This window comes from Pteronotus mesoamericanus, unplaced genomic scaffold, assembly GCF_021234165.1.
Source record: "Pteronotus mesoamericanus isolate MK-2021 breed Mesoamerican mustached bat unplaced genomic scaffold, CSHL_Meso_final contig_20, whole genome shotgun sequence".
Lineage (NCBI taxonomy): Eukaryota > Metazoa > Chordata > Mammalia > Chiroptera > Mormoopidae > Pteronotus > Pteronotus mesoamericanus.
In genome coordinates this window covers 47,863,284-47,877,144 of record NW_026555085.1, presented here as the reverse complement: position 1 = coordinate 47,877,144, position 13,861 = coordinate 47,863,284, and the positions used below count along the sequence as shown (strand labels likewise).

Below are 13,861 nucleotides of genomic sequence, written 5' to 3'. Positions count from 1 at the left end.
ACCCTCATGGTTCCAGCCAGAAAAGAGGTTGAGCTCATGATTTTAAATAAATATGTATTCTGTCCTGGCTGATGTGGCTCAGTGGATTGAGCACCAACCTGCAAACCAAAGGGGCATTGGTTCGATTCCCAGTCAGGGCACATGCCTAAGTTGTGGGGCAGGTACCCGGTGTGGGGTCACACAAGAGGCAACCACACATTGATGTTTCTCTCCTTCTCTTTCTCCCTCCCTTCCCCTCTGTCTAAAAATAAGCAAATAAGGTCTTTATTAAAAAAATACATGTTTCTTACTTGTTCTTTGAAGGGTCTGAGAGCAATAATACTTAGTAGCAATACAGCATTAACACACCTAAGGCTCATCACGATTTCTAAATACAGGTTTCCCACTAATACATGACCACCTACTGGGACTCCCCCTTGTATCAACAGGCCAATAACTAAGGATAGAGAGCAGGATTTAGAAGGGGGAATATATCTAAAGGGACAAGTGTAAAATAGTACTCTGAATGTAGGTACTAGTGGATAGGGTTAACATTTCCAGTGATAATTTTTTTTAATTTTTATTCAAATAATTTAGATGAAAGTGCTCTGGAAAATTCTGTCAGAAATCTCAAAGAGCATATCTAGTTGTGATAGATAAAGATAGAAATTGAAAGTTCTTTGCTACCCATCCATTGAGAAGTAGAGTCTAATTTACAACCCCTTGAATCTGGGCTGACTATAGAATGCAAAGTGAGTGATGTTCTTGGACTTCCAAGACTAGAAAATAAAAACCTTTGCAGTTCTATATCGCTTCTTGGATCTCTCTCTCTCTCAACCCCAAGATACCATGTAGGTATTCCAGTTTTCAGTTTACAGTTTCAGCTGTGGCTCAAGGAAATGCAAATTCAACCCATGAGATACCTCTAAAAACCCACCAGATTGGCTAAAATTAAAAGTCTGAGAATAACAAGTGTTAGAAAAGATATGGAGTAACTGAAAATTCCACATTTTTCTTTTTTTAAAGATTTTATTTATTTATTTTTAGAGAGAGGAGAAGGTAGAGAGAAAAAGAGGGAAAAAGCAGTGTGTGAGAGATACACTGATGGGTTGCCTCTTGCACACCCCCAACTTGGGACCCATCCACAACCCAGACATGTACCCTGACTGGGAATTAATCTGGCAACTCTTCAGTCTGTAGGCTGGCACTTAATCCACTGAGCCTCATCAGCCAGGGTGAAACTTCCACATTTTTCTGTTGATAGTATAAATTGTTACAATGATTTTGGAAAACTTTCTGACATTATTTACCGCAGTAAATGTTTAATATGCCCACCCTATCACCCAGAAATTCCACCCTTGATTATATACCCAAGACTACCTGTGTTTTTGCACATCTAGAGGCATGTACCATAATATTCATAGAAGATTTATTCATAAGACTCGTGAACAGGAACAACCCACATGTTTGCCAGTAAGAGAAAGGAAAAATAAGTTGTGTTATAAGCCAAACCCAAGATAACATGTACCATATGATTTCATTTATAAGAAGTTCAAAACCAGGCAAAACTAATCCATGGTCACATTGATAATATTAAAAGATAAACTGAGGTGTATTAACAATTTTGATACTTTATTTGAGCAAATATCAATTTAAATTGGGCAGTATCCACTCTAGCAGATAAAACAGCTTTGAGGAGGTGCACGAAATAAAGGTTTTTATAGGCAGAAGGGTGCAGGAACAAGGAAGTTATACTAGGCAAAAAATCAATTGATTATTGCAAGGTTACTTTCCTTTAGGTGATGGCAAGGGTTTATCAGGCAGATTACCTAACTAATGCTGATCAAATGATTTACGATTGATTGGTCTAAGATTCTTTTTCTGGGGAAGCAGAAGCTGTATCAAGTCTTGGCTTGGTGACTTGGGAATTACTATCACTGATCCGTTTTGGGCTTGTAGTCTTGTTTTCAACAATAATAAGGGAGGGTATTGGTTAAAGAAGTTGGAATTTGAGAAATGCATGGCTATTAATGTGTGTTGGAACTTCTGGATATTTCAGAAAGAGAACAGATGATAGATGAGGCCAATTTTGGTGGGAAGGGGATGGAGTTTTCTTGAAAGAGGCTTACCTGATGGAGGGGACTTTCTCAGAGCAGAGCAGAGATGCTAGTGATTGTGAGATAGAGGAACAAGGATAGCAGCAAGAGTCTCCACGAAGGGTTTAGCATTAATTTTTCTTCCTCCTCTGGATACTGGAGAAGTTACATTGAATGTGTAATTTCTTTTAACTTTCTCTAAACCTTCAATAGAATTTATGATATTGCTTTCAAGCCGGACCTCACATCTCACCTTCTCCAGAAGTCTTTCCTATTTACTAGGTTGAGTTGGTTGTTTTCCCCATTTGTACTCTCATAAAACCCTGTCTCTAACTCCCTATTACAGCTCTTTGTGACAATATCCCTTAGGTGCCTGTCTTCAACATGAGACTGAGAATCCTTTCAGGACAGGGACCCATCTATCATCTCTATATTCTCAGGACCTGCTAGGAATAGTGTGTTTGGCAAAGTGTTAAATGTACATTGACTCTTAGAATTAGTAACAGTTGTGGAAACAGGAAGTCTTGAGAGAGATTTTTTTTTGGCCCCTTATGGGTATTTACTATTCGATATGAAAGGTCATAGTATATATTGAATAAACTAACTGCAAATAAAAGGTAATCAATGTTTACAGAAGGAACTGATAATTAAGTAAAAAATTTGTTACTCAAAATAATTATGAGAATGGCTTAGTTTCTTCTAATTTCCTATCTGCTTTGCTTTTTTTATGGCTTGTTTTATGTATGAAGTCACAGTTGTTAGGGAAAATACAATTAAAAACAAAATCTCCTCCTAATGCTGAAAATCTCTACACAAAGGTAAAAGGGAAAGAAAACCATTATTGGATAGGTATTAAACCAGGATGTCACGTGCATCACAGGCAGTCCCCTTAGGAGACTGCAAAGGCTGAAAGAAAGCTCATGCTTTTATGTAGTGTTAAAAAATAAACTAAGGCTTATTAAAAATTGTAAGAGTTTGTTTGAGCAAAAATATATGCCAATTGGGCAGCGCTAAACTGGAAATGGTCAGAATGCTCCCTAGACAGGAGCTAGGGTAAGACTTATATAGAGAAAGAAATTATTTGATTGACTATAAATTATTTTTTAAATTTTTATTTATTGATTTTAGAGAGAGAAGAAAGGAGAGAGAGAAACATCAATTTGTTGTTCCACCCATTGATTGACCCTTGCATGTGCCCCCACCAGGATTGAACTGCAACCCTAGTGCATCAGGACAATGCTCCAACGAACTGAACTACCCAGCTAGGACTGATTGGCTATTAATTAAAACCTAGTTGGCTCTTAGTGATTGTCTTTTTAAAAATATTTTATTTATTTTTAGAGAGAGGAAAGAGAAGGAGAGAAACATTGATGTGAAAGGTTTCCTCACATACCTGCCTGACCAGGATCAAACCCACAACCCAGGTGTGTGCCCCTGACAGAGATGAACATATGACCTTTCGCTTTGTGGGGCAACACCCAATCAACTGACCTGAGCTACACTGGTGAGGGCAACAGTTGATTGTCTTTAGTGTTTTTGATTTCCTAACCTTCAGGCATTTACAGGCCTAGATTTGGTTTGCTTAGGAAGGCCACCAATGCATTACAGCTAGCTACCTCAGAGTACTGTCCTTTTTAATTAATTTAACAATAGACGAATGGATATAACCATTACATTAGGTAGGTTTTACAATTTGGAGTCAGGTGACAAGTTAGGCCTATCTCCTCCACAGAAATTGGACAATTGGGAATTATCTTCCTCGATGATTTAATTCTAAAGAGATAGCTCCCAGGTCCTTGAGGAGAAATTCCTAAGTTGTGAAACTAGGAAAAGGCTTATTTTAAAAGATTTGCATACATTTCAGGCGAAAGAAAGGAATTCTGAAAGAAAAGCAAGAAGTGAAAGAGGGAGAGGAGTTTCTTCCCTTATTTTTCATCAAGGAGAATTGCCCCTTAATTTGCATTTGCTCTTACAGTTTATAAGTAGAGAAATCAGATAGTGCATTAGCTTCTCAACAAACATATTTATTTTATAATTTGCACAAGAGATTTAATTAAGTAAACTATTACTGGTTTTCTCAGTCATCTAGATACTTGGAAGGACTGAACATTACTAAATGCCTATCATGTATGAACACAGTATGTTAGTGCTGTGTGAGATACAAGGATAAATAAGGCACTTCCTGGTTGGCCAAAGTTGTGTTTTTTTTTAAAATTTTATTTATTTAATTTTAGAGAGAGGGGAAGGGAGGAAGAGAGGCAGAAAAACATCAATGTGACAGAGAAAGACAATCAATCATTGCTTTTCATATGTGCCCTGACCAGGGACCAAACCTGCAACCCAGGCCTGTGCCCTGACTGGGAATCAAACCAGTGACCGTTTATTTTACAGGACAATGCCCAACTAACTGAGCCACATTGGTCAGGGCCAGAAGTTTTTATTAACCTTGGGAGACAGACACAAAATCTGAACTTCTAGAGAAAAACCAAGGCCTAGAAAAGTGAAGTTGCTTAATGTAGGTCACACAACTAGTTAATGGAAAAAGTACACCCAATGGTTCAGGTCTTTGGATGCTGGTTCTGCACCCTATCAAGGTCACATAATATTCCTGATATCCTAATGAGGCACCAGTAATTTTTTTTTTTTTAGTTTTTTCTATTTTGCTCAATCACCAATAACTTTTTGCTAGCAATGGAGGTTAAAAAAGAGTGCTTGGGAGGAATGAGAAGGCCTACCTCTGACTGCATATTTATGGTGCAGTTTAATGTGTTCTCTGTCCTCACATTAAAGGGGAAAGGAGAGAGAAAGAGAAGGAAACATCAATGTGTGGTTGCCTCTCTTGCACCCCCTACTGGGGACCTGGCCTGCAACCCAGGCATGTGCCCTGACTGGGAATTGAACCAGTGACCCTTTGGTTCACAGGCTGGTGCTCAATCCACTGAGCCATACCAGCTGGGGCCAGATTGCCAGTGTTTTGAACTGTACATCTGATAGATTGACTATCTGTTCATTGCTTAGTTCTGCTTTTGGAGGCTTGATCTGTTCTTTCATTTGGGCCATATTTTTTTGTCTCAGTGCACCTGTTACCTTGGAAGAGGTGGAGCCTTAGGTATCCACGAAGGTGGGGCAACCCACTATGTGTTGTAGCACTGGATGTGGGGGAGTGGTTGGGGTCGGAGAGGGGACAATGCCACTTCCTAGGCTCTCAGCCAGCTTCCAGTCACTTCCCCCGCTATCCACAAGCAAATTGGGCCCTGCTGGTGCTGATTCTCAGGTGGGTGGGTTTGTGTATGTTCTAGGACCCCGTGGGTCTTCCCAGTGGACTTTCCTATGAGGCTAGGAGTTTCTCCTGCTGCTGCAACCCCTACAGATTTTTACAGCCAGAGGTTTTGAGGCTTCCTTTTCCTGCACTAGAACCCTGGATTGCGCAGTCTGTCTCACTCTCCAGCTGTTCCTCCAGTTTATCAGCAAGTGAATGTGGGACTGCCCGATCTGCCAGCCGCCGCCTTGCCTTGCGTGCATCTTCTCCACCCCAGCTGCCGGCCTCTGCTTCTCCTACCAGTCTCGATGAATGTCTCTTTAACTCCTTGGTTGTCAGACTTCCATACAGTTCAATTTTGTAGTATTTCTGGTTATTTTTTGTTTTTTAATTTGTTGTTGCCCTTCTTTTGGTTGTGTAAAGAGGCAAAGTTTATCTACCTACAACTTCATCTTAGCCAGGAATCAGGAGTCTTAAAATACGATTATTTTCCTTTTTATTATTGAAGTTTTCAAATATACAAAAGTAGAAAGAGTACAATGAACTACTCTTACCTGACATAGAAATTTCAGTAATTCTCAATAAATTGCCAATCTTGTTTCTGTCATACCTTCTTCTATGTTGATTATCATTGATTTTAGAGATTTCTTGAGGTATAATTTACATACCATAAAACTCACTCAGTTAAGTATGCAATTCAACAATTTTAGTGAATTTATAGATTTGTGCCACCATCACTACAATCCAGTGTTAGAACATTTGCATCACCCAAAAATGTTGCCTCATGGTTGTTTCAGTCATTCCTCTCCTCTACTCCCAAACCCAGGTAACCACTGATTTATCAATGTAATTACTCCAGAGCTCTTAATGTTCCTGCTGCTGCCCAGCTGAAAATCTTGGGATTTCTCTCAACAGTCATCCTGAGTATTCTTTTTCACACTTCTCTGTGTTGAATCTCTCATTTCATCATTCCTAGATCCCATGTCTTCTTCTCTTTTGGTTTATACTCTCATATAAAGGATACCTGTTTCAACAGATTCCTGAGAAAGTGTGTGTAGGGAGGAAAAATAAATTTCCTTCTATCCTTCTGTGTTTTTGGCTGAGATCCCTGCAATAAAAGACAGATTAACAAGAGAAAAACACAGAAGTTTGTTGACATATATGCTTCATATACGAGTACACATGGGAGATACCCAGCAGAAAAATAATTAACTCCCCAGGTGTGGGTCATTTTCATCCATTGTTCTATGTCCTCAGGGAAACCTCTCAATCTTCTTGGAATTTTAAGAATGTTATTTATTTGGAAATGTTTTCTACCCCATTTTCACAATTCATTTATTCTGGAAGTTCTGCACTTGAGTTTGAGTTCCCCCAGAAGTAAACATTCAAACCCTAGGAAAAAACTTCAAATTCAAATACATTTTTAAAAGGTTGAATCATAGTACCCTAAATGCTCATATCAGTATGAAACATCTACCCCCTTTAAAATCACCTTTTAGAGGTAAAATTTAGAGTGCACAAGCATTGTGTGCGGTTTTTTTTTCTTTTTTACCTACCTGAGTCACCACCACCCCCAAGAGCAATATAGTGAAACCTTTCCATCACCCTAGGAGGTTCTCTTTGAACTTTTTGCAGTCAGTAATCCCAAAGGCAATCATTTGCCTGACTTTACTATTACTTTGGTTTTTCCCTGAGGTTCAGGGAAATGTACTTTTAATTTTATTGTAATTTTTCTTTTATTTTTTCCATCGAGGCCTTTTATTTGCATGTATGTATTACATTCCTAGAAAAAGAATCCTAGATGCTCTCCATGATGCTCTCTGAGGTTGTCAGTACAATGAAACCAAACTGACGAGATGGAAGCAGGTAGTTCTGCCATTTTTCTAGATCTTTGAGTTGCACATCAAATCTGGGGCTGATTACTCCACATTTGTTCAACCTGCCGGGAAGGTTCACAACAATTTCCCAGCTCTGTGGTTATCCGTCATTTCAAATTCGCCAATGTAACCATGTCACCATCAGATAGAAACCGGATGATGACTTTGGAGCATAGCCTGAAAAGAACCTGGCGTTTACCTCACTTTTTAGCACTGTTGATACTCTTGAAAGCATCAGGCAGGGCATTCATGAGCACCATTATGGCAGCACGGAAAGATGGCGGAAAGAGCTAATTTTATTGTATTTTTCTACACGACTTTTTTTTTTTTTAACGATTTCAGAATATTCCATAACACACATACCATACTTTAACGTTTCCCAACTGAACACCTTTGTCCAGTATTTAAGTTAAGAAATGCTGCAAGGGCTGTGACTGTTAGTTATACTTGGGTGCGAGTTTTCATGGCTAAGAATTGTTGGGTCTGGGACGGGAGAATCTGCTTCTCTTTCCTATCAGATCTTTTTGCATGTTGAAGCGGAGGGAGTCATGGTGGGCTGAAAATTACAAGCTCCTGGGGTCTCCGTCTCTTCTCCATCTTGGCAGGATCTTCGGTCTCAGTCTCTCGTTGGGCATGGTCTCCTGACTTCCCACCTGTAGGCACTGGACCCGGGTCGAATAAGCAACTTATACTGGAAAACCCACTCCCGGAACTGGCGCGGTAATGACGTTAGGCGTTTCCGCTGTCGAGGAGGCGGGGTTTGGCCGCCCTGCCCTCGGGATGGGGTCGCGAGGTGATGACGCAGAGCGCCGCGTGCTCCCCCACGTGGGCTGCTGCACTCCCAGTGCTTGAGGAGCTGCACTGGCCGCTCTTCCTGGTGGGGCGTAGCTTGTGGTGGCTCCGGGGCGCCCGGTCTCCGAGCGTGCAGCGGGGTACGCTGGTGGCCGCCCGCAATAGAAGACCGCGGTCATGGAGCACCTTTTGCTGGAGGTGTCGGCCGCGCCGCTGCGTTTAATCGCTGCTAGGAACGAGAAGAGCCGCAACGAACTGGGCAGGTTCTTAGCCAAGCAGGTAAGAACCGGAGCAAGTGGGAAAACGCCCGGCCGACCCCGGCCGCCCTTTTCGCGTGTGCCCCGTGGCCCTGAGTCTTGACATGCTGCTTTGCGGGGAGAGAGAAGCTGCGTGTTTCACTCTGGCCGCTTCCTGAGGGCTGCCCAGTGGCGGAGGTGTCCGCGCGTGTTTGAGGAGATTAGAAAGAGCCTTTTTAAATTTTTAAAAATGTTTACTTGGGGGAATCTTCTCTTTTTCTGTCCATTGACCCCCACGCAGCGGTCTGGCCCCGTGTGGCAGAAGAGGTCTTCGGAAAGAAATGTGGTTTATTTTTCTGTAATTGAGGTGGCAAGCCTGCCCTTTTGCCATGTGTTTTACCTAAGTGTCCCTGTGCAGCCACCCTGCTCCTTTGAGTGGATATTTCTCTTTTGTCCCTTTCTTTTTTTCGGCCCATTGACAAGTATTGATCGTGTTCCTGCTGTGCTTAAGGCACAGTGTGGTTTTTGTGTGCAGACTGATAAATAAATCCGCGGTCTCTGTCCCCAGGGAGTTTAACACTTATTTTTGGATACAGTTAATAAACAAAACAACTGAAGGAAAAAGCAAGACAGTGAGTGCTAGCTGCATGATACTAACCATAGTAATTATGAGGTAGATTAGATTTTTGGCGGGGAGGATGTAGGTCTTTGGCCTTTTAAGAGACACTTCTCTTTGACCCTCCCTCCAGCCTGAGTTTTGGGCCCTTGTCACACGTTTTCTTTTCACTTTGTATTTTAATTTCCTACTTTATGCTTCCCCATGCCCAGTATTTGTGAGCTTCATCAAAATAGAGTTTTTTCCTAACTCCAGTGTCTAGAACTTAGTCACAAATATATTGCCTACACGTATCCCATTGCTTGTGAAGCTATGGCAGTATTTTGGGTCTGGAGGGGCAGGGGACTAATGTGAGAGGCATTTCTGTTTGGAGAACAATAAATTAAATGGTGAAGCAAGGGGGAGGAAGGGGTGAAAAATACCCCTGGGTTTCTGGCCTGTGAGCTCCAGGGAAGGGAATGACTGACACAAATGGGGAGAAAACTGATTTTTGGTGGGCTGGAGTAAGGAAAGAGATCATCAGTTTAAATGAGCTGAGCTTGTGACAGTCTCCTGAATGATGTATTGTTGCTAGAGGTATTTTTCTACAATATATATGGCCTTTAGAATTTAGAGCAGAGGTTCTGAATCTGGGGATCACAGACCAGCAACAAGGAACTTATGATTGATTCTGCACCACTGTTTGGTTGTAAAATCGGTGTTTATGTTTTGGGAGTAGGGTGGAGAAATGGTTTGTAGCCTTTACTAGATGAAGTTTTAGAGAATCTGACACACTGTAGTGTGAGAACCACTGGTGTAGAGTCTGAGACTGTATAGTAATGCTACTGGACTCAAAAGCTACTAGAAAGTTCAGTTGAATTAAGGAGATTGGGACCCCTTTGCCTTCTTTTTCTTTGCAAATTCCGACTTTCTCAGACATGCCTTTTAGGTTTGTTTCATTCCATTGCAGAGAAGAGTTGATCATATTGCCATTCCATTTTTCTCCAGTTTTTGGAAACAAAATTATTTTATTGACAAATAAAGATTTTTGAAATGTTGGTTCTCATTTGAGTTTGGGATCTGGATTAAGAATTTTTTGGGATTGTACCTCCTCTGTTCTTCGTGTAGATTGGTGACATCACCCTCTCTATCCAGTAATATCAATATATTATAGAGAACTGAGGGTCCTCAACACTTCATTCTTTTCCTTCACATATAGCCAAGTTCTCCTGAGTTTACTTTCTCAGTATTAAATCTGTTCCTTCAATTTCATTTCTACCGTCACTACCATCCTACAATTCTGACTTCAGTTCCAGTGTGTGGGTTTTCCACCACCACCAAGCAGTTCTCAGACACCAGCTGTGTCCTACAATTTAATTCAAGTCTAACATCTTCTACCTGAGGAAAGCATCAGATCCCACAGGTTAAAGACTCAGTCCTACCCGACTGCTCTTCCATTTCTGCTTCAGACACTAATTGGAAGACCAAGTTGACACCTGTGCTTCTGACCACCTGTATATTGGAGGTTTTGATTATCCTCTCCTTGGCTTGATTAATTTCCCGGAATGGCTTATAGAACTCAGAGACACATTTTACTTGAGTAGATCACAGGTTTATTATAAAAGGATATAATTTAGACACTGCCAGGTGGAAGGGATGCATAGGGTAAGGTATGTGGGAAGGGGTTTGGAGCTTTCCCATGCTCTCTGAGTGAGCCACTCGTACCTACATGTACATCAGCCTGGAAGTTCTCCAGATCATGTCCTGAATTTTTATAGAGGCTTCATTACATAGGTATGATTGATTAAATCTTTGGCCTTTGGTGATTGAACTCAGTCTCTAGTCCACCTGCCATTGTGGTTGAACTGTCTCTAGCCTCCTGCCTTCCCCTGGGGTCAAGGAGGTAGGGTAGGAATGAAAGTTTCAACCCTTTTAATCAAAAGGTTCTGTCAACCAGCCCCATCCTTGGGTACTTTCCAAAATTCACTTCATTAACAGAAGTTATGACACCTTTATTGAATCTGTCATAGGAAAGTCCAAGGATTTTAGCCCTGTGCCTGGGATGGGGTCAAAGACCAAATATATATTCCTTATTATAAATCACAGTATCATACATCTTACCTCCTTGATCATTTGTCTATGTTCAGGAAGAGCAGAACGTTTACATGCGTGAGTACTGGAACTGAAGCATGGCTGAAAATCAAGTTCATTCTCTTTAATTGATTCTGGGGACTTTTGGGAAAAGTTTACTTAATACTCCTAAGTCTCAATTTCTTGTTATATTCCACATAGTAGCTGCTAAATAGTTACAGGGACGGGAGCCAGCCTCTGTGACATGGATTCCTGATTCTGTTGCCAGCTTGGTGTGGTAGCCCCTTTTTTATTTTTCAGTTTTCTTACCTGAAAGATGGGGATAATATTAGCTACTTTATGGGTTACTGTGAGGATTAGATGTGTAGACTTTAGTAAGTACCATATATAAAAGTGGTTACTTTTGCACCTGGCTGGTGTGGCTCAGTGGGTTGAGTGCTGGCTTGCGAACCAAAGGTCACTGGTTCGATTTCTGGTAAGGGTACATGCCTGGCTTGCAGGTGTGGTCACCGGTGGGTGGTGCGCGAGAGGTAAGAGCACCTTGATGTTTCTCTCCTACTCTTTCTCCCTCTCTTCTCGTCTCTCTAAAAATAAATAAATACACTTTTTAAAAAAGTGGTTACCTTTGTTATTGCTGTGAGATCTCGTACAATGCATATAAGGAACATACAATGTACCTGGCACATAGTAACTAATCAGTACATATGAACTATAATAGTAATTTTTAAAAACAGCTTTATTGAGATATAATTCACATGCCGTATAATTCATCCACTTACGTGTACAGTTCATTGGTTTTTACTGTGTTCACATATATGTGCAATTGTGATCATAGTCCATTTTGGAACATTCTTCTTCAAAAAGAAGCCCCCATACTTTTTTTTATTAAATCCTCATCTAGGATATGTTTTTATTGATTTTAGAGAGAGGGAAGGAGATAGAGAAAAACACCAGTGTGAGACAGAAACATTAATCTGTTGTCTCGTACATGCCCTGACCAGGGATTGAACCTGCAACCTAGGTAATGTGCCCTGATTGGGAATTGAACCCACAGCCTTTTGGCATACAGCTACATAGATGATTGTCAAAAGCATTATTCTGAGAAAAATAAGCTGGGCAGAAAAGAAAACACACTGTATGAACCAACTTATATAAAGTTCTAGAATAGTCAAATGTAATCTCTGGTCATAAAATTAAATCATTGGTGTTTTAGGGTGAGGGGAGGGGGTTGACTGCAAAGGAACATGAGGGAACTTTGGGTTCGATACTTTGTGTTGATTACATGGTGTGTATATATTTGAAAACTCACGCAACTGTAAATGGGGGCATTTTATTGTATGTAAATTATATTATAAAAGTCAGACTTGACTTTCAAAAAGTTAAATATCTATTTCTTCTTACACAGTTTTCTAAATTTCTTTTTGAAGAAAAACTTTATTAAATAATGTCCTCTCATCTTGACCAGGTTGCTTAGTTGGCTGGAGCGTTGTCCTGTACACTAAAAGGTTGTGGGTTTGAATCCTGTCAGGGCACATACCTAGGTTGCAGGTTCAATCCCTTGTTGGAGCATGTACAGGAGGCAACTGATTGATGTTTCTGTCTCACATAGATGTATCTCCCTCCTTTCCTCTCCCTCCCTCTCTCCTTTTTCTTCTCTCTCTAAAATCAATGGACATCATCAGATGAGGATTTAATAATAATAACAATTAAAAAATGTCTTCTCTGGAGATTTTTCCTTAGCTCCCAAGTGTCCATTTGAACAGCATATCTAGGACAGTTATATTTGTTTTTATTTATTTTGTACACGGTGTGTTTTTTCCCTTCATAATGTAACCATTTACTATATTACTTTTATTTTATATTTTAAAAAGATACTTTTAGAGGACGTATTTTTAGGGTCGTTCAGCTATTGAAAATGTGAGGTCATTACCCTGTATATCATGACCAAGTTTCTGTTAAAGTTCCTTGCCTCTTTTTATAAAATTTTTTGTGCGGTCCCCTTTAAACAACAGAACTAATACGGATAGAAATTGTTTCAAGATAGCATCCTTTTTCCATCAGTGCTTTGTTAAAAAAAAATCAAAATTTTTATGAGAGAATGCCCTATAATTTGGGAGACTTTGTAAGAGCTCAGGTAGGTGTAAGGTGACCTCTTTTCAGATTGATAACTTTGGAAAAAATTATGTTTTTGCATACGGTATTTAATTTGTGTTCAAGCTGTACTCTATGGGTAACTGTTTAGTGTGGAACTCCTTAGGATACATTTACAGTATTGGACTGGGTCAGAGGGTATGGTGCTTTGTGCAGCAGTAAGGGTTGTACATAAATACATACTAGAAGTATGAGACCTTTTACACACTTGACAGTTTTCCCTGTTATGCTCTTGAACATTTTTGAGCCCAGGCACTAGAATTTGGTGGTCTGTTTCATCTTGCCTGTCAAAGTGTGCTTGTATACTTTGGGTCTATTTTGCTTATTTATTAGAGGCTGGAGCCTTTGTAGGGAGAGCCTTATGTATTTCCAGGAATTCATTTCTTTATCCTTTCCTCAAGAGAGTTGGCAGTTTTGCATATTAACTGCAGGGGTTTTTTTTGTTTTGTTTTGTTTTTGATTTTTCATTTAATTCCTGTATTTTCCTTCAGGGGCAAAGGAGCTGGGGGAAACACTGGATTCCCCGGGAGAGTGTTGAGATCCTGAAACTTAGATTATTTTTCAGAGAAGCTGTGTAGCCTTTTATTGGGTTGGCCAAAATTTTTTTCTTTTTTCCCTCCTATAATATGGCTCCAGTAGCACTCAGTTGTCTTGAACTTCATTTGAAACAGTTTTGTTAGATTGTATTGTGACAGCTGTCTGTCATATCAGCGTGCATTAAAAAAAATACTTATCAAAATTGGCTAATTTTTGTGTAGCCATTTTAATATTGAAGATGGAAGAAA

General features: G+C 40.2%; 1 protein-coding gene across 1 annotated transcript in view; it reads left to right on the top strand.

Moving 5' to 3' along the window:
* Window positions 1-8,023: 8,023 nt before the first annotated feature.
* The window catches only part of MDN1 (midasin AAA ATPase 1), a 143,766-nt gene continuing 137,928 nt past the window's right edge, over window positions 8,024-13,861 (top strand). The window contains exon 1 of the mRNA XM_054569713.1: window positions 8,024-8,282. Coding sequence (XP_054425688.1) covers window positions 8,181-8,282 — 102 coding nt within the window. The 5' untranslated portion in view covers window positions 8,024-8,180. The remainder of the gene's footprint in view (window positions 8,283-13,861) is intronic.